The sequence below is a fragment of the Hylobates moloch genome, unplaced genomic scaffold (assembly GCF_009828535.3).
Source record: "Hylobates moloch isolate HMO894 unplaced genomic scaffold, HMol_V3 SCAFFOLD_22, whole genome shotgun sequence".
Lineage (NCBI taxonomy): Eukaryota > Metazoa > Chordata > Mammalia > Primates > Hylobatidae > Hylobates > Hylobates moloch.
The window spans coordinates 1,375,740-1,397,060 of record NW_026652297.1 but is presented as its reverse complement, the minus strand read 5'-3'; the positions used below and the strand labels follow the sequence as shown (position 1 = coordinate 1,397,060).

Below are 21,321 nucleotides of genomic sequence, written 5' to 3'. Positions count from 1 at the left end.
TTTTCCTGAAACCAAAAGTTTCTCACCAGAGCTAGAAACTTGGAGAGAGAAAACAGTATCTTGCAGTAGTATCTTGGTTTCTTTGGGCAAATTAGAAAGTGAGCAAAATGGCTCATCTCAGTACGAAGGATTGGTTATTCTACCAGGCTGGGTCTCTTTGGGGACAGGGTGTCTTGGGTATGCTTGATTAGAGTGGCAGGAGAGACCCTAAATTGCATGACTCCTCAACACCTGCAGCTTTATCTAACAAAAAAAATTAACAGGTGTAGGCAGGACCTCCTGTAAGAAACAGGGACAGTTTGATTTCTTGCTTTGTGATGCCCAGCTAGCCTCTTTGTGGCATGTGGCAAGTACGAACATGATAAAAACATTAAGTGGCCGGGCGCGGTGGCTCACGCTTGTAATCCCAGCACTTTGGGAGGCCGAGGCGGGCGGATCACGAGGTCAGGAGATCGAGACCACAGTGAAACCCCGTCTCTACTAAAAATACAAAAAAATTAGCCGGGCGTGGTGGCGGGCACCTGTAGTCCCAGCTACTCGGAGAGGCTGAGACAGGAGAATGGCGTGACCCCGGGAGGCGGAGCTTGCAGCGAGCCGAGATCGCGCCACTGCACTCCAGCCAGGGCGACAGAGCGAGACTCCGTCTCAAAAAAAAAAAAAAAAAAAACATTAAGTGGGTTGGAGGGCAGTTTAGCAGTGTCTGTTAACATTTTAAAAGCATATACCACAGCCGGGCACTGTGACTCAGGCCTGTAATCCCAGCACTTTGAGAGGCCAAGGCAGGCAAATTACCTGAGGCCAGGAGTTCAAGACCAGCTTGGCCAACATGGTGAAATCCCAACTGTACTAACAATACAAAAATTAGCTGGACATGGTAGCGCACACCTGTAATCCCTGCTACTCGGGAGGCTGTGCAGGAGAATTGTTTGAATCCAGGAGGCAGAGGTTGCAGTGAGCCGAGATCATACCACTGTACTCTAGCCTGGGCAACAGAAGAAGACTGTCTCAGATAAATAAATAAATACATACATACATACATACATACATACATACATACATACATACACCAGTCCCAGCTACCCTGGAGGCTGAGGCAAGAGAATCACTTGAGTTCAGGAATTGGAGGCCAGCCTGGGCAACATAGTGAAACCCCTGTCTGTTTTATTTTTTAAAAAGCATATCCCATATGACAGCAGTACTACATATCTGTATAGGGAAATACTTGCACAAGCCCAGGGAAGGAAGTAGGAATGTGCTCCTTGAAACATTTTTTGTAGTAGCAAAAAAGTGTCATTAATAGGGAAATGCCTAAATAATTGTGATATAGCCAAACAATGGGATACTATGCCGCAGTTCAAAAAGAATTATGTAGACCTCTTGTACTGATACGCATAGATTTAGCTCTAAAACAATTTAAATGAAAAAAACAAGTTACAGATATATGTATAATATGATGTCTTTTATCTTAAAAATACTTATATATTTCTATGGGAACAAATATCTATGAAAATGCATTGAAAAAAATTGGAAGGATATCTGTCAAATTTGTAACTATCTCTGGCGAGGAGAGGAGGGAACCAGGTTTGAGGGTAGGTATTAAAGGAACTTCAATCTTATATTTAATATTTCAGATTGCTTTCAAAGAGTGTGTATTTGAGTGTTACTTGTATAATTAAAATTGCTAACAAAATATCAGCTCAATTTAAAAATACTAAGTATGTATTTTGTATTGATTACTTTTCTTCTTTGTTTTTCAGAATGTAATGAATAAGATGCACACAATTAGCGTACCCTACTCTGTTATGAAAACCTGTCCTCTCTCTTGGGTCCAAAGAGTACATGCTCACAAAGGTAGTCACCCGCAGCATCTGAGCTTTAATTATGTGACTGTTTGAATTAAGATTTCAGGGATTTTCAAATTGCCCTTGTTAGAAACATTTCTATGCCCCATCCCTTAACAAATTGTAGAGTTTAGTTACTACAGAATTAGGTACCTTGCCTGTTCATCTCACTGATGTCCTCTCTTAAGCATTGAGATGAATTTTTTCCAAATGTGAGCCTTGAATTAGATTTGAGTGTCTTGGTATTCACAATTTCCTTGGCTGGGATACTGTGACCTGCCTAGAGGGTCTCAGTGAACAAACAGTTGTAGGTCCAGTCAGTTGTCTAAATGTGATAATTTCTGCCTCTGAGCTATTGGCACAATCTCTTTGAGACCGTTTTTATTTTCTCCAAGCAATATCATGATTCCCCAAATAAGTAAAAATGTCTTCATTATGGTATATTACATATGTCCCAAATTTATTGTGTATGTTAACTTCATCCCTTTTGAATTTATAGCCAAGGTAGCTTTAGTGAAATGTCGGGACTTGCACTGGGCTATGATGGCACATCGGGACCAAAGAGACGTGAGCTTGAGTTCCCTCCGAATGTTAATTGTGACTGATGGAGCTAACCCCTGTGAGTATTTCTGCATTGTGGATCTGGGAATATCCTGTGTTTTGATAGATTAGGGTTTTTTGCCCTGTACTAAGATATAATTCACATACTGAAAAACTCACTCATTTAAGGTGTGTAATTCAGTGGTTTTGGTATATTCACGAGTTGTGCAGCCATCATTACAATCTAAGTTTAGAACATTTTCATCACCCAAAAAGGAACCACATACCCATTATCAGTCACTCCCCATTTTTCCCCCTGCCCCAGCCCTAGACGACTGCTAATCTATTGCCTGTCTCCCTAGATTTGCCTCTTCTGAACATTTGTTATAAATGCAGTCATACAGTATGGGGTCTTTGTGATGGGCTTCTTTTTCTTAGCATGTTTTCAACGTTCATCCATGTTGTAGTATCTGTCAGTACTTCTGCATTCCTTGTTACTACCAAGAAATCATCCATCGTATAGTTATACCACACTGTATTTACTCATTCGTCTTTTGATGGATCTATAAGCTTTTAAAGTCATTCTTTTTTGCTCATTCACGTATAACCGCTTTCTATCATGTAACTGGGTATTCCTGTGTTAACTGCTTTTCTCTACAAGCCCCCAAATCCTGGTCCTTCACACAGTAGAATCAGGTAGAGCACTACACTGTCATAAATGGACTTTTGTTAGTAGTCACATTGATCATCATAGTTTAAAACACAGACATGGGCTTGACCTTAATATCATATAGAAGGTGGAGCTAAGCCAATATTAAACTGCACTGGCTATGACAGTTCCTCAGGAAGAGTTGCTAAATTATAAGCTGGCTGCGTATTGCCTGTAGTGTTATCTCTGATACTGATTTGTCAGTTTCATAGGAGCAGCCTTATTCCAAGGTGTAACTTTAAATAGTGTTAGTGACCTTTTATGGGCTGGATTAGCATTAATTTTTCCTTGAAATATATCAAACCATCTCACAGGGACAGTAAGATATTTGTGTGGAATTAACAATATACAATATGAGTTCTCATGAGAAATAAGTATGTCAGCTTTCTATTTTTTACCATTTTCCTGCAGTAATGAAAATCACAATTTCAGCTTCAGGTTGATCTGTTCCAACTCCTTAGGGTCCGTGTCATCCTGTGATGCCTTCCTGAGTCTGTTCCAAAGCCATGGACTGAAGCCTGAGGCCATCTGTCCGTGCGCCACGTCTGCTGAAGCCATGACTGTAGCAATCCGCAGGTACTGTTCAGGATGTCAGATGCTCTTGATGTCTGTTACAACTTGGATGAAATGTGCAGTGTTTACCAGGTGATGACAAAGGGGTGTTAACTAATTTTCTAAGTAGTTTCAAACATCTCATTTTTCCCACTCTTGCTCAAAGTGTATGCAGTAAACCGAAAAATTTAATTGATATCATTTCGTATTTGTGAATTAGCTCTTTTTCTGTGCCATTTTGCTCTTTGGAATCCATAGCACAGTAGATTAGAAATAGACTGTTCTTGATTGTAGCTTGAGTATGGATAGTATATCTGTAGTATATTCAAGAGCATTATGTATGTATGTATCAGTGAATGTGTGTGTGTGTGTGTGTATAGATATACTTTTTTTTTTAAGATAGGATCTCTCTTTGTCACCCAGTGGCATGATTATGGCTCACTGCAGCCTCAACCTCCTGGGCTCAAACAGTCCTCCCGCCTCAACTTCCTGAGTAGCTAGGACTACAGGCGTGTACCACCACACCTGGCTAATTTTTAAATTTTTTTGTAGAGATAGGTTCTTGTTATGTTGCCCAGGCTGGTCTCAAATTACTGGCTTTGAGCAGTCCACCTTCCTTGGCATCCCAAAGTGCTGGGATTGCAAGCATGAGCCACCAAGCCTGGCCCAGTACGTGATACTTGATGATGATAATAAATGACCATGTTGCTGGTTTATGTGTTTACTACACTACTTTTTTTTTTTAATTTAATTTTTTAGAGATGGGGTCTTGCTCTGTTATCCAAGCTGGAGCACAGTGACACAATCATAGCTCATTGTAGCCTCAAACTCCCAGGCCCAGATGGTTCTCCCACCTTAGCCTCCCAAGTAGCTGGGACTACAGGCGTGTGCCATCATACCCAGCTAATTTTTGTATTATTTGTAGAGATGGGGTCCCACTGTGTTGCCCAGGCTGGTCTTGAACTCCTGGCCTCAAGCAATCCTCCTGCCACAGCGGTTGCTGGGATCACAGGTGTGAGACACCACACCCAGCTCTAATTTGGCATATTTTTGGGAGAGAAAATGGAGAAATTTTTTGGTATTGTAGCCAGAGGAAATTTGTCTTCCTATGTATTCGTATTTTTCCCTTGATGTTATTTCATTCGCCAAACTTGATGGGTTCTTCTTTTCAGGCCTGGAGTTCCAGGAGCCCCTTTGCCAGGAAGAGCCATTCTCTCAATGAATGGATTGAGCTATGGGGTAATACGGGTCAATACTGAAGATAAAAATTCAGCACTGACGGTCCAGGATGTGGGGCATGTAATGCCTGGTGGTGAGTAGCGAGGAGCACCATTTGGTTTTTCATAAAGATTTGTCATCAGAGATAATAGAGCCTGATAAAATACAGAATCCCAAACCAGGAACCCTTAATTCAGTACTTAACTCATTTAATTTCTCAGAGCCTCTCTAATAGTTAAGTCATTATAATTATGCTGACCTTCCAGCAGTATTGTATGACTTACCAGTTGTGAATGCTTCAGGTCTATTTCTTTACCTAGAAGGCCAAATACTGAGAGATGTTAAAGTTACCTGGTTTTCACTGTAATTGCCAAGCCATTGGGACTGGCAGAAAATTAGAGCATACTGCTTCCATGAGTGTTTGAGTTTGACCTGCCTGAGGGTAACACCTCATTCATCTAACCTGTTTATTTGGGCTTTGCCTTCATCTTTAATATGTCACTGTCTCTACAAGCTTTACATTTCGAATATACCTATGTAGTTTCAGGTTTATGTTTAGCATTCCTGTTTGGTATTTTTACTTAATGCCACTCAGTAAAGGCAGGACTTCCTTGGGTTCACAGGATGAAGCTGTTATTTTACAAAGGTTTTCTAGAATCTTTGTCCTTTAACCTGTATTTTCTGTACGTTAGGGATGATGTGCATTGTGAAACCAGATGGACCTCCCCAGCTCTGCAAAACAGATGAAATTGGAGAAATCTGTGTTAGCTCCAGAACTGGAGGCATGATGTACTTTGGGCTTGCTGGTGTGACAAAAAATACATTTGAGGTACATGATATTAACATTTCACAGGGAAAATGTTTGGTGAGGTCAGGATGTTACGAGGGTAGATCCCCTGGTTGATGGGACATACATAACATGTGGTTGAGAGTGTGTATTCTGGAGCTAGACTTGCCTAAATTCAAATTCTGACTCTGCCAGTCACTAGCTGACCTTGGGTGAGTTGGTTAACCTCTCTGTGCCCCAATTTCCTTATCTTTAAAATGTGAGTAGTAATTGCACCTATGTCATAGGATTGTTGTGAGCACTAATTGAGTTAATGTTTTATAAAGTGCTTAGAAAGAGCATCTGGCACATAGGAAGTGCTGTTGTATATCTGTTAGATTTTTATTTTTATTTATTTATTTATTTTTTTTTTTGAGACGGAGTCTCACTCTGTCGCCCAGGCTGGAGTGCAGTGGCGCAATCTTGGCTCACTGCAAGCCCTGCCTCCCGGGTTCACGCCATTCTCCTGCCTCAGCCTCTCCGAGTAGCTGGGACTACAGGCGCCCGCCACCACTCCCGGTTAGTTTTTTTGTATTTTTAGTAGAGACAGAGTTTCACCGTGGTCTCAATCTCCTGACCTCGTGATCCGCCCGCCTCGGCCTCCCAAAGTGCTGGGATTACAAGCGTGAGCCACCGCGCCCGGCCCTGTTAGATTTTTAAAAAGGGTAAGATGAGCTGGGCGTGGTAGCTCATGCCTGTAATCCCAACACCTTTGGAGGTTGAGGCGGAAGGATTGCTGAGGCCAGGAGTTTGAGACCAGCCTAGGCAATGTAGCAAGATCCCATCTCTACCAAAAAAAATTGAAAAAGTTAGCCAGGCATGGTGGTGTATGGCTGTGGTCCCAGCTACTCGAAAGGCTGAGGCGGAGGATCCCTTGAGCCCAGGAGTTCAAGGCTGCAGTGAGCTATGATCGTGCCACTGCATTCCAGCCTAGGGGACAGAGCAAGACCCTGTCTCAGACACACACACACACACACACACACACACACGAACGACAAAACCAAAAAAAAAAGGGTAAGAGGCCTCACAAAAATTCACTCTGGTGAATTTGCCATAGTTTGAGCTTTGTAAATTCAAATTTAATTTCAAGAGTAAACTCCAATTATGCTCAGTTACTAATTAAAAATGAAGACTGTCCTTTCACAGGAGTCAGGTTGCTCATATTATTCAGTCTTTCAGTCAGACAAATATTTTTTGAGTACCTTTTATGTGTCTGGCAATGTTCCAGATGCTTGGGGTGCATCAGAAAACAAAACAAAACTCCTTGTGGAGCTCATGTTCTTGTGGGGCCAGCACATTCTAGCTAGACTCGCACATGGTTTTCCTGCAGGCACTTCTGCATGTGAAGCCAGGTTGTAATGGAAACTTTGCGTAGTGAACCTGGAAGTCAGAACAGGGGCAGTTAATTGTCTACATTTAATAATTGGAATTAACCTGTCTCAGGATACATTTTAGGGACCAGAGAAATTCAGGTGGCAGCCACATCCCTCTTCACACAAGACAGAGCTTATATGAGCACTCCCATTTTTCAGTTCTTTGAGCTTCTTTTTCTGTAATCTAGACTAGTGATTCCCAGGATGGAAGGTCACAGGCATCTACTGTCCCATTTGAAAATCAGTGCATGTGATTACACACTAACAGATGGAACTTCAGAGAAAGTATCATCTCTGTAATACCATATCTATGCCCTCCATGATGTGGTGCCTGAAGAAGGTTAAGAGCTCCGGGGCTGAGCCTTATCTTTGTGTTTACCCTAAAATGGTTTATATCACTTACTAAGTGTCTTTCTCATCACTATTACTACTGTGCTCTTGCCCAACTTTCAAAAGCTGTGTGCAATTCACCATGCCAGGAGTGGGCATTCGTAAGCTCTTCAAGCATGTGTTTACTGCCAGTCTCTTGGTTTACTTTCCTAGGTGATTGATTTACCTCCCTTGAGTGTATATACATTTAACAAATTTAAATCTCACGCAATTTATCTCTGTCACCCAGGCTGGAATACAGTGGCTCAGTCATAGCTCACTGCAGCCTTCAACTCCTGGCCTCAGGTGATCCTCTCATCTTGGCCTCCCAAAGTGCAAAGATGACAGGCATGAGCCGTTGCGCCTGTAATTTTTCTTTGTTGACTTTTCCTTACTAAAAACAAGAACCTCAAGCAGTGTTTGAAGATACTGATAATATTTTATTTCATTACCTTTCCTATGAGGCAGTTCACTAGCCAGAATTCTCAGACTTAATACCAAACTGCTGGGTCCATAGTGTTGAAGAAAATTTGAAATCTGCAGTATAAATTTAGTGATAGTGAAGTAGAATAAAAATTGTACCAGAAAAGGACAAAGCTAGTATCTGGGTTTTCCAAATTAAAGTTCCCAGTATTTTTCTTATTGGCTTCTTACATTTAAATCCTGAGAGAGTTTACCAATGTAGTTAACATTTCACTGGAGAAAAGATCTAGGTTTTAAGTTTGTTTTGTGGTTTGTTTTTTGTTTTTTGTTTTTTTTTTTTTTAGGTGGGGTCTCGCTCTGTCGCCCAGGTGGAGTGCAGTGGTGTGATCTTGGCTCACTGCAACCTCTGCCTCCCAGTTTCAAGCAATTCTCCTGCCTTAGCCTCCCAAGTAGCTGGGATTACAGGCGCCTGCCACCACGCCTGGCTAGTTTTTTTGTATTTTTAGTAGAGATGGGGTTTCACCGTGTTGGCCAGGCTGGTCTTGAACTCATGACCTCAGGTGATCCACCCTCCTCGGCCTCCCAAAGTGTTGGGATTACAGGCGTGAGCCACCACACGAGGCCAAGATCTAGTATTGACTAGTCAGAAAATAAAAATGAGGTAATGCTACCAGGGAGAAGAACTTTTGTGACATGTATGTTAACAGAGAGTTGATTTTCCATCACTCCCATGTGCTAGCTATTTGAGGCAAGTGAAACTCACTTCTTCATCTGTAAAATGGAAATACTAATGCTGTTTCTATAGGATTAATTTGAGGATTAACTGTAAAGCAAGTAAACCTGTGCCTGGTACTGATAAGCATTTAGTGTTGTTATAATTATTATTTTATATAAAAAATAAATCTTAAAAATTATCCAGATGAGGCTGGGAGCAGTTGCTCATGCCTGTGATCCTAGCACTTTGAGAGGCTGAGGTGGGTGGATCACCTGAGGTCAAGAGTTCAAGACCGGCCGGGCACGGTGGCTCACACCTGTAATCCCAGCACTTTGGGAGACCGAGGCGGGCAAATCACGAGGTCAGGAGATCGAGACCATCCTGTGAACGGTGAAACCCCGTCTCTACTAAAAATACAAAAAATTAGCCAGGCATGATGGCGGGCGCCTGTAGTCCTAGCTACTCGGGAGGCTGACACAGGAGAATGGCTTGAACCTGGGAGGCAGAACTTGCAGTGAGCCAAGATTGTGCCACTGCACTCCAGCCTGGGCAACAGAGCAAGACTGTCTCAAAAAAAAAAAAAAAAAAGAGTTCAAGACCAGCCTGGCCAACATGGTGAAACCTTGTCTACTAAAAATACAAAACTTAGCCAGGTGTGGTGGTGGGCATCTGTAATCCCAGCTACTCAGGAGGCTGGGGCAGGAGAATCACTGGAACCCAGGAGGCGGAGGTTGCAGTGAGTCGAGATTGTGCCATTACACTCCAGCCTGAGCAACAGAGCAAAAAACTCTGTCTTAAAAAAAAATTATCCGGATGCTGTGGTTCACACCTGTAGTCCCAGCTATTCTGGAATGTGAGACAGGGGGATCACATGGGCCGAGGAGTTCAAGGCTGTACTGAACCATTATCATGCCTGTGACTAGCCACTGCATTCCAGCCTGGGCAACATAGTGAGACCTCATCTCTTAAAAAAAAAAAAAAAAGAGGGGTGGGGAGCAGCTATCAGGTAGAAAAAATAGTTAAGAGACATGAATAGGCTACTCACAAAAGAAATACAAATGCCCGGCAAACAAAGGAAAAGAAATTCAGACATATTACTGATAAAATGCAATTAAAGCAATAATGGGATTAATGTCTACTGTCTTGAATTAAAGAAAATTTTTTTAAGTCTGAGTATGGTGGCTCACTCCTGTAATCCCAACACTTTGGGAAGCCAAGGCAGGAGGATTGTTTGAGGCTAGGAGTTCAATACCAGTCTGGACAACATAGCAAGACCCATCTGTACAAGTGAATTAAAAATTAGCCAGGCGTGGTAACCTGCACCTGTACTCCCAGCTGCTTGGGAGGCTGAAGTGGGAGGATTGTTTGAGCCTAGGAGTTTGAGGCTGCAGTGAATTATGATTGCACCATTGCACTCCAGCCTGGGCAACAAAGTGAGACTATATCTCATTTAAAAAAAAAAAAAAAAAAGATTTTTTTTTTAAATGAATTAACAATGGGATATATTTTTTGGTACCAGATTGGCAAAGTTTGGAAAAATGGATAGCACATAGTGTTAGCCAGGACATGGGAAAAACCAGACATTCTAGTATGGTATTAATGAGTGTAAATGGATACAACAGTTTTATAGGCCAGCCAATTAAAACTGAAAAAACTCATGCCTTTTGTACAGATGCATAAAAGAATACAGCAGTATTCATTAAAGCACCTTTATAATAGTGAAAAATTATAATGGCCTATCCAGCTGTAATAAAAGACTGGTTACATTCTAAAAGCTACAATTTCCTGAATGCTGATTCTGGGTCAGATACCAGACTTGTTTCTGCAAATCCTTTTGCATTCCTTAATCTTTACTCCACGCCTGTGAGAGGCACAGAGTACTCCATTAAATGCTGCAAAACAGAGGCTCAGAAAAACCCGGGCACTTGCCCAAAGTCTATGTTACTAGGAAGTGGCAGAGCCAGAAGTTGAATTGACACCAATGACTGTGCCGTCCTGTCCCCCACGAAATGGCTAAGTGGGCTAAGTCAACTCTTACTAATTTGGAAGCATATCTGAGATATATTTCGTGGAAAAGCAAGTTGCAAAAAGTATAATATCTGTTTGAAAAAAAAAAAACTCAGTACATTTATTTATATATACATATATATTTTTATGTATGTGTGTGTGTATATATATATATATATCTTCTTAAAAGTCCAGAGAGATAAACAATAAATTGTAATTATTTCTTATCTCTAAAGGGATGGAATTACTGGATTCACTATTACATTATTTTTTCACTGAGCATGTATTTTAATAAAACTTTTTAAAAATCACATATACTTTCTAAGAAAAAGCAAAGTTTTTCACTTACTTCATTTTGTCTCTTAGGTAATTCCAGTGAATTCTGCAGGCTCTCCTGTTGGGGATGTGCCATTCATCCGATCAGGATTGCTGGGGTTTGTAGGGCCGGTAAGTGATGCTTTCATGTTGATTTTGTTACATTTGATCCAAATATTTGGACTTTAATTCACAGAGCAGAACAAATTCTGATTAGTCCAAGAGTGTTACAGAACCACTTCACTGATATTTAACGCCATAAAGTGAGTTAGTGTTTATCATTTCCACTACCCAAGTTCATCTGACTCCTTCAAACTGAGACCTTTTTTTTCTTTTTTTCCCCGCTGAGGTCAGAAGACAGGATGAGACTTTTTTTTATTTTAAGAACTCTTTTCACTTATTCTCACTGTCTCCCTCTGATTTGATTAACGTGTTGCAATAAGTTAGAAGAGTGCTGGAAAAAGTTATCTTCAGTAGCAAAGACGAACTATTATACATCGTGTACAGAGCATTTTCATGTTAATGATTGGCACTATGTGATGTGTAATAGTGAATCCTTTGAGTGAAAACAGTTTGGGCTGGCGTGGTGGCTCATGCCTGTAATCCCAGCACTTTGGGAGGCCGAGGTGGGCGGATCACCTGAGGTCAGGAGTTCGAGACCAGCCTGGCCAACATGGCAAAACTCTGTCTCTACTAAAAATACAAATATTAGCTGGGTGTGGTAGCATGTACCTGTAATTCCAGCTACTTGGGAGGCTGAGGCAGGAGAATCGCTTGAACCCAGGAGGTGGAGATCACGTCACTATGCTCCAGCCTGGGCAACAGAGCGAGACTTCATTTCAAAAAAACAAAAAAACAAAACAAAACAAAGCAGTTTGTTATTCAGAACACAGTATTTATAGGTACAAGATTAGAGACAATCAGGACATGAAAAGCCTGTTCTCAAAGAGCTCACAGTGAACTTGATGAGCCAGAGGATGGCAGAGATCTAGGTCATGGAGGGGCTTTGCATGACATCATGGGAAGTAGGATTTTATTTTGTAAGTAATAGTCATTATTCCTAGCTAAGCCCATATCCCTCCATTCATCTCTAATTACCTCCTACCCTCTCTTCTTTTCCACTTAACATCTTCAGTCATATAAGAGATCTAATTTTATTTTATTTCTTCCTTGCCATTTATGGAGGGGCAGGGCGGGTGAGGACATAGATCTAGGAGAATCAACTCTCTACCCCTTTGTCTTGACTTTTTCACTTAGCACCAGGAAATTCTCAAAGACCCACCTCCTTTTAGCTTACAGCTCCATGATTGAGGTCCAAAATGGAGCTCCAAGCCTTTCGTCTGCATTCCAAGAAACAGGGAAAGGTGCAGTCCTCTTCTTTAAAGGAAGATTCCCTGAAGCTGCTGTGCAATACTTTCACTTATTGATCTGAACTAGTCCTACAGCCACACCTAGCTGCAAGGGAGGCTGGAATGCAATCTTTATTTTGGTCAACAAAAATTATCCTACTGTGAACGAAATGGAGAAATGGACGTTGAAGGAATGGCAGTGACTGTCTCATTCTCTTACCAACACTGTAGCTTTTCAGCCTTTGTTGGAAATGGCTGCTCTTTTCCTGACATGCGGGTTGAACCAGTAGCTTGTTGAGGATATGGGTTATGTCTTACATGGCCCCGTCACTGTGTAGGGCACTACATTGTGCTCGGTAAATCAGTGAGTGACATTCACGTGGAAATAACTACTAGGCAGGTGAATGTATGTAAATGGACTAAGAAATTTAGAAATTCTGTAATGAATGAGAAAAGTTAATTTGCTGCAAATGAGTCTGGGAAGATTATTTATACAGTGATGCTTTTGGGGATTTGATAGTAGTTCCCTGCTGCTTTGTTTGCTTATTGGAAAAGAAAGGCACCTACAGCATTCCTTAGACCTTTCTTTATTAGCCTATTTCTAATCTTGCCAGGTGGAAACAGCATTACCCTTACCAACCTGAAACGGTCATTCTCCTATTTAAACTGTTTTAATCTCTTCCTAATTCCAATAGTAAATGAATACATTTTTCTTCCTCTGTATCCTCTGAATAGAAACATAGGCAAACTAACACATAAATCATGGCTGGGAAAATCAGCTATGCTTGGGTGGACTCCTAGTTGCTTTCTTATGAAGTTCCTCCCTAAAATAAATACGAGTAAATTCCCTTCTTAGGTATCCTGTGAGACCTCATTGGCTGTAAGATGCCACTCTTTTCCCAACTGATTTCAGAGATGTCAAGGTGTGAAACGCTTTCTCTAGAATCCATAAAATATGGCAGTTGTGTTTTTAATACTTTTTAAATGAGATTTATTTAAAGGCAGGAAGTTGAAAGATGTCCGTTTTACTATTTAAATCATGGAAATCAAGGTAAATCATCATTACCTTTCAGGGTAGTTTGGTGTTCGTGGTTGGGAAAATGGATGGCTTACTGATGGTTAGTGGTCGAAGACATAATGCTGATGACATTGTTGCTACTGGATTGGCTGTAGAGTCAATAAAGACTGTTTATAGAGGAAGGTGAGTAGTACAAAACTCAAATGTTAGCACCTTTTAATGGAATCTAAATAGATCTTCACATGGTGATATCAGTTGTATTTTGTAGGTTCTCTTTCCGAGTGATCAGATTGTTTTTGTTAAGCATTGCATAAGCCTGGCTTTTTTTTTTTTTCTTCTTAGCCTGGCTTTTAATATATATTTCACAACATCTGGTGCTTCAGCTGTAACTAAGAGGATTAAGATGCAACTATATCCTCTACTTCAGATTTAAAGTATTACCATTTGTTGAATCCTGAGGACTGAGGAGAGTTCTAAAACATTAACTTCCTGCATTTCTTCAGTGCAAAAGTAATGCCATTCAGACTAATTGATATAGATGCTACTCTGTAGGCATTTACATCTAAGAATTGTTTCTCTTGTTTCTAATTAAATTATACTGTTTTAATGTGGGGATTGACATAGTGCATAATTTCAAATTCCATGGACAAAGTCAATTAGATATCTTTTTTCTTCGCTTATTAATGTAAGAAAAGATACTTGCTACATATTTGAGTAGTTGATGTCCTATTCAGCAATTTGCAATCATAGATGTATCTCTTTAAGGCAAACTTAGTGTCCTTTTAGTTTAAGAAGTATGAAAAATTAGTGAAACAGTTTCTGAAATGTATAGTTTTTTTGTAGTGGTGTGGCTTCCTATGAGATGTAAAGTCCATGGGGCACTAGATCTGCCTTTGGTCACAGTCATATCCCAGCAATCAGTAGTGCCGGACACCTGGTAGGTGTTGGGTGAATGTGTGTGGAAGGAAGAAAGGAGGGTGTCGGGCAGACATGCCGGCAGACTCCACTCTCCGGTGCCTTCCCATTCTTTCATGCATTCATTCAACAAATATTCATTGGGTGCCAACACTGTGCCGCTGTCCTGGAGGCTCCGGCTGTGGCAGTGAACAAAACAGGCCAAGTCTCTGTCCTTGTGAAGCTCACATGCTTGTTGTGGGGGACAGACAGGAACCACATAAGCAGGGCAATAGATAACATGTGAGACAGTGACAAGTGCTGTGGAGAAAAACACATGGGGGTGGGGGTGGCCTGCCAGTTTCTATGAGGTGTCCTGGGAGTGCCTCGCTAGTAAGGGGACATTTGAGCGGAGACCTCCCTCAGAACCAACTTCATCCTCCCTCCCATGGCCTCTCAGGTCCTCTGGGATCTGCCCTGGCCTGGGTCTGACCTCTCTCCCTCCCGGTCTCTGCTTCACCACTTTGCTCCAGGCACACTGGCCTTCTTGCTGTTCCTCAAACCTGCCAAGCTCGTCCCTACCTCAGAACCTTTTCGCTTTCCGTTCCTTCTGCCCGGAAACCTCTTCCTCCAGATCTTCGCGTGGCTCGCGTCCTCACCTCATTCAGGTCTCTGCTCCAATGTCCGCTCCTCAGGGAGGCGCCCCCCAGCCACCCTGCCCTCAGTAATACGCCACCCTACACACCACTCCACCCCCTGTATATGGCAACATGGCATTATTCTGTATTTATTTGTTTGTTCTGTCTCTAACATATAAGTGCCACAAAGACAAGAACTTTGTCTTATTTACCACTATGTCCCCAACATTCATGACAGTTGTGCTTAATACATATTATTTAAATGAATGAATGCTCATTTTGAGAGTAATGATTATGACATTTTCTTTTCTAAGCTACTCGTTTTGGGTAGCATGGTGGGGTTGTCTCTTCTCTGTAATTCCAGTTAAACAAAGCAAATAGGACTGGTTGTGAAGGGAGTCCTGATGTGTTTGATCTGTCTCTCTTAGAATTGCTGTGTTTTCTGTGTCTGTATTTTATGATGAGCGCATTGTGGTGGTTGCGGAACAAAGACCTGATGCTTCCGAGGAAGATAGTTTCCAGTGGATGAGCCGCGTGCTGCAGGTGAGCACACCTTGGGGTCTGTGTCAGGTCAGCGCTGGCAGCAACCACTGCCTAAGCGTTTCATTTTCTTCGATCAGCCAGTAATGCCACCTTACTTTTTCTTGCCAATCATTGCTCACATACTCTGGGTACTACTAGCAAAATCAGATAATTAATATCATTTCTCCTTGTGGACCACATAGTATTTTTCTGCTCAGGTTGCCAAAAATAATGGAATTGACTTGCCTCAGCAAATTCTTTCATGCCTGAGTGTTTACTACTTGTGAAAGTTTTAACTGTCATATGTGGAACACATCTCTGGCAGTAATCAATCCACTTGTCAACAGTCAGTCACATTTTTACTGTGTGTCATAAGTGGTGCCGATGGTGTGAGGGATCCAAGAAAATACAGCTATTAGCCTTACTCTGAAGGAGCTTTCCTGTGGGGCTAGAGATGGTAGGTGAGATAAACCATGAGGGAAGGAGAATGCTTTGGGCTCAGTCTAAGCAATATGTCTGTGATGGGGAGCAGACTAGAGTGATGACAAGAGCCCAGTCTTCACTTAGAATCATAGACTTGGAATCCCAGCTCCACTTCTTACCAGGTATGTGCCCTTGGGCAAGTCATTTAACCTCACTGAGTTTATTTCCTAACCTGCGAAGTAGGATAAAATTATCTGTTTTATAGAGCTGTTGGAAGGATTAAATGAGGTAATTAATTGAAGTATATAATACCTGCACTCAGTAAATAATGATGGTGATTGTTATTATCCATCTTTACCAAAAATTTTTTTTTAAATTATCCAGGCGTAGGCCAGGCGCAGTGGCTCACACCTGTAATCCCAGCACTTTGGGAGGCCGAGATGGGCGGATCACGAGGTCAGGAGATTGAGACCATTCTGGCTAACACGGTGAAACCCCATCTCTACTAAAAACAGACACAAAAAATTAGCTGGGCATGGTGGCAGGCCCAGCTACTTGGGAGGCTGAGGCAGGAGAATGGCTTGAACCCAGGAGGTGGAGCTTGCAGTGAGCCGAGATCACGCCACTGCACTCCAGCCTGGGCGACAGAGCAAGACTCTGTCTCAAAAAAAAAAAAAATTATCCAGGCGTAGTTGTGTGCACCTGTGATCCCAGCTACTTGGAAGGCTGAGGTGGGAGGATCACTTGACCCAGTAGGTCGACACTGCAGTGAGCTGTGATCATGCCACTACAGTTCAGCCTGGGTGACAGAGGAAGACCCTGGCTCAAAATAATAATCATCATGATAGTAATAATGAGTCAGGTGCTGTGACAGGCACCAGTAGCCCCAGCTACTCAGAAAGGTGAGGTAGGATCACTTGAGCCAGTGCTGTAGTGCACTGTGGTCGCACCTGTGAATAGCTACTGCACTCCAACCTGAGCAACATAGCAAAAACCCATCTCTCAAAAACTAAAGAATTATAAGAATAGTCTCCCATTAGAGAGGACCACTTCCTCTCAATATTCCCTTTCATTCTCTGTCCCTTCACTCTTCTTTATTTTTCTACTTAGCACTTAACATCTTGTATGTTTATATTTATTGTTTTCCACTGTAATATAAGGCAAGGCCAGACTTTTTTTATCTCTTTTGTTCAGGGCTTGACCCCCACAGCCCGGTAGCTATGCTAGCAAACGTCATAGTAGGCTCAGTAAATGTTTGTTGGCTAAGTGGACGGTCCAAAGAAAGTGTGGCCTATCCTTGCTGTACTTAGGTATCAGTGGAAGTCTTCCCAAGGTCTGTAACTTCTCTACTTGGGGGATTTGAATTTATTAACTGCTAGTTAATAGCAGTGTTGTAGAAACAATGCAAGCATGAGATGGTGGTATTGCTAGATGACTGTTTTGGTTTTTTTTGTTTTTTGTTTTTTTTTTTTGGAGATGGAGTTTCTCTCCTGTTGCCCAGGGTAGAGTGCAATGGCACAATCTTGACTCACTGCAACCTCCACCTCCTGGGTTCAAGCGATTCTCCTGTCTCAGACTCCCGAGTAGCTGGAATTACAGGCACCCACCACCATGCTGAGCTGATTTTTTGTATTTTTAGTAGAGATGGATTTTCGCCATGTTAGCCAGGCTGGTCTCAAACTCCTGACCTCAGATGATCCAGCCACCTCGGCCTCCCAAAGTGCTGGGATTACAGGCATGAGCCACGTCACCTGGCTGCTAGATGACTTTTAATATTTCTTTCTAGCCTCAGGATCTGTAATTCTGAATTATCAGCTAATACTATGTAGGCTATTTGTAGTAGAAAATCAGAAAAGAAAATATACTGAAGATAGACTAGTCAGGAAAGACTATGAAGAAGGTAGAACGGGGCAGATCTCTGAAAGATGGCTAAGGGGCAGATGTGCAAAGACAATATTTTTCATACCAATCATATTTTCAGTCAGAAACCTTATTTTGTTCAGAACGAACTTTGGGGCATGTAATGGTAGAACCTTTGGTGAATTACACATTTTCTTCTATTATAGAAAAGTGAGTATACCTGACATCTCCCAAGATATTTGTTACTTTCCCCTGGAAAGCAACTATAGGAATTAAATACAGTGCCAATTTACTAATCCAAACTCTTGTGAAAGTCATTTGGGTTCCAATTTGGGCATGAGATAACAGGCCATTCTTTTTGCAGTCTTTGTAACTTATCAGCTTGGAGCATTCGAGTCCATAGTAGAACAGTAAATGACACCATGTATTCTAATAGATTAAAGGCCAGAGGTTGTTGAATTCCAGGTCTGTGTATAACATAAACTAAATATCTAACTCAGCACCTTCTAAGGAAAGGCAGTTAGTAGATGACTTATCAGATGCATTTTTAATGAGGAATTCAGGCTACATGTAGCACATTTGCTAACTTTCCGTGTATTCTAAAAAAAAAAAAACAGAAACTTAGGAACTCTGCCAGACTTTCCATTTCCCAGTCATCTGTGTTGGTTGGTAGGATAGTCTGAGGATTGTGATTTTCAAGTTTATTATTTTGCCCTTTTAAATTTTTGTTTGTTTGTTTGTCTGTTTTGTTTTTGAGATGGAGTTTCACTGTTGTCTCCCAGGCTGGAGTACAGTGGCACGATCTCGGCTCACTGCAACCTCCACCTCCCGGGTTCAAGCAATTCTCCTGCCTCAGCCTCCCAAGTAGCTGGAATTACAGGCACCCGCCACCACACTCAGCTAATTTTTGTATTTTTAGTAGAGACGGGGTTTCACCATACTGGCCAGGCTGGTCTCAAACTCCTGACCTCGGGAGATCCACCCACCACAGCCTCCCAAAGTGCTGGGATTACAGGCGTGAGTCACTGCACCTGGCTCCTTAAATTGTTTTAATAAAAGGCCTTGGCCACATATGGTGGCTCACGCTTCTAGTCCCAACAATTTGGGAAGCTGAAGCTGAGGGTCACTTGATTTCAAGACCAGCCTGGGACAACAGAGCAAGACCCTTTGCTCTACAAAGAATAAACAAATGAATAAAGAAATCAGCTGGACGCCACTGCCTGTGGCCCCACTTACTTGAGAGGCTGGGGTGGGAGGATCACTTGAGCCCAGCAATGTGAGGTTATAGTGAACTGAGGTCATACCATTGCACTCTAGCCTGGGTGTCAGAGCAAGACCCTGTCATTCATACATACATACATACGTACAGCCTTGTCCTTTTTTTATCTTTGACCTTTATAACCGTGAGTCCATTCTACTTCTAAGATTGTATCTCTCGTTCAATAAGACCTATGGTAATACGGTAGAAACTTCCTAACTGGTATTAAGAGTTGGTCAGTTTTAGCCAGGCATGACGGCTCACGTCTGTAATCCCAGCACTTTGGGAGGCCGAGGCGGGCAGATCACTTGAGGTCAGGAGTTCAAGACCAGCCTGGGCAACGTGGTAAAACCCTGTCTCTACTAAAAATACAAAAATTAGCCAGATATGGTGGCACACGCCTGTAATCCCAGCTACTTGGGAGGCTGAGGCAGGAAAATTGCTTGAACCCGGGAGGTGGAGGTTGTGGTGACCCGAGATTGTGCCACTGCACTTCAGCCTGGGAGAAAAAGCGAGACTCCATCTCAAAAAACAACAACAACAACAAAAAAAGGGGCTGGGCATGGTGGCTCACACCTGTAATCCCAGCACTTTGGGAGGCCGAGGCAGGTGGATCACGAGGTCAGGAGTTCGAGACCAGCCTGGCCAACATAGTGAAACCCCGTCTCTAATAAAAATACAAAAAATTAGCTGGGCTTGGTGGCGGGCACCTGTAATCCCAGCTACTCCAGAGGGTGAGGCAGGAGAATTGCTTGAACCCGGGAGGCGGAGGTTGCAGTGAGCCGAGATCGCGCCATCAGACTCCAGCTTGGGTGACAATGCGAGACTCTGTCTCAAAAAGAAAAACAAAAAGTTGATCGGTTTCATGAAAATGAGAAATTCTTCAAGTATTAAATTTTAATAGAAAATATCTAAGTATGTATTCCTTTGATGTAGAGAAGTGTGATTGCAAATATACCAACCTGAAGTCCAGGTCAGCTTACTTCCATAAACTGTATCAAAATACATTGTCTTCAGTTTCTGGTTTTTCTTTTTAAATTTTTTAAAAAATTAAAATATAAAGATGGGGTTTTGCCATGTTACCCAGGCTGTTCTCAAACTCCTGAAGTCAAACTATCTTCTCACTTTGGCCTCCCAAAGTGCTGAGATTACAGACGTGAGCCACCATATCCGGCCTGGTTTTATTTTCTGTAAGCACCAGAATGTGGGTATTTGAAAAATGACTTGAATGGATATCTTCACTTTTAGGATTAACTTGCCTGACCTATGAACAGAAGTTTTTGCATTTGTATTTTGTCAGTTAACATAATATTTAATCACATTATGTGAAAACAACAAGAACAGCCGTCAAACAGTGTAGGAACACAGCTGACTTTAAGCAAACATGCAGTTACATGGCTGCGAGCACAGGTGTGCTCAGGGTAGCTTGTGGCCTCCAATGCTCGGTGTGCTATGGGCCTTACCCCAGATGTTTTTCAGAGGAGAAGCATGGTAACATGGTGAATCACTTAAGTGGGGGCTCCTTTAGAGAGCTGCTGTTGTGTTCATGATAAAAATACCTTACTTCTGTTTAATTAGGCTTTGTTGGCTGATAGCTAAAAGATTAAAAGAACCAAAACAAATTTCTAGGTTTTTGACATTATCACTTAAGAGAGAACATATTGGCTGGGCATGGTGGCTTAGGACAGTAATCTCAGCACTTTGGGAGGCCGAGGCAGGAGCATCACTTGAGGCCATGAGTTCAAGACCAGCCTAGGCAGCACAGTGAGACCCCATCTCTCCAAAAACCTTAAAATTAAAAAAAAAAAAAAAAAATTTATTTTAATTAGTCAGATGCAGTGGTGCATCCCTGTAGTCCCAGCTTCTTGGGAGGCTGAGGCAGGAGGATCATTTGAGCTTAGGAATTCGGGGCTGTCGTGGCTTGTGCCATTGCATTCCACCCTAGCTGACAGAATGAGACCCTGTCTCCAAAAAGAATAAAAACTTAAAAAGAGAACATACTGAGTTGCAAGTCAGTATCCACCTTTGTCCATTTAGATTGTATCTTACCTCTCCTTTTAATCTCTGCCACAGCTGAAAGACGTGTATTATCTTAATGATTATCTTTAAATCTCTAGATATATGGAATCTTAATGATCTACCAGACTCTAGATCTAGAATGGGTAGGGTAAGAAAAAATGTAGAGTAAAATAATGGATTATACCAGGAATATGTCAAATGTAATAGAAGTGATCTCATTGAGTATTTTTGTTCATATTTTTCTAGGCGATCGATAGCATTCATCAAGTGGGGGTTTATTGTCTTGCTCTGGTGCCGGCCAATACATTGCCAAAAACTCCACTAGGAGGAATCCATATATCTCAGACGAAACAACTCTTTCTGGAGGGATCACTGCATCCTTGTAACATCCTCATGTGCCCCCATACGTGTGTGACAAACTTGCCAAAGCCCCGGCAAAAACAACCAGGTAA

The 21,321-nt window shown here is 41.9% G+C and overlaps 1 protein-coding gene across 7 annotated transcripts in view; it reads left to right on the top strand.

Moving 5' to 3' along the window:
* The window catches only part of DIP2B (disco interacting protein 2 homolog B), a 251,994-nt gene that overhangs the window by 195,272 nt on the left and 35,401 nt on the right, over positions 1-21,321 (top strand). For all 7 annotated transcript variants that reach the window (XM_032144066.1, XM_032144065.2, XM_032144063.2 and 4 more), the window contains 9 exons: positions 1,758-1,851; positions 2,341-2,460; positions 3,552-3,666; positions 4,815-4,954; positions 5,553-5,689; positions 10,940-11,020; positions 13,311-13,438; positions 15,216-15,330; positions 21,116-21,317. In XM_032144066.1, coding sequence (XP_031999957.1) covers positions 1,758-1,851; positions 2,341-2,460; positions 3,552-3,666; positions 4,815-4,954; positions 5,553-5,689; positions 10,940-11,020; positions 13,311-13,438; positions 15,216-15,330; positions 21,116-21,317 — 1,132 coding nt within the window. The remainder of the gene's footprint in view (positions 1-1,757; positions 1,852-2,340; positions 2,461-3,551; positions 3,667-4,814; positions 4,955-5,552; positions 5,690-10,939; positions 11,021-13,310; positions 13,439-15,215; positions 15,331-21,115; positions 21,318-21,321) is intronic.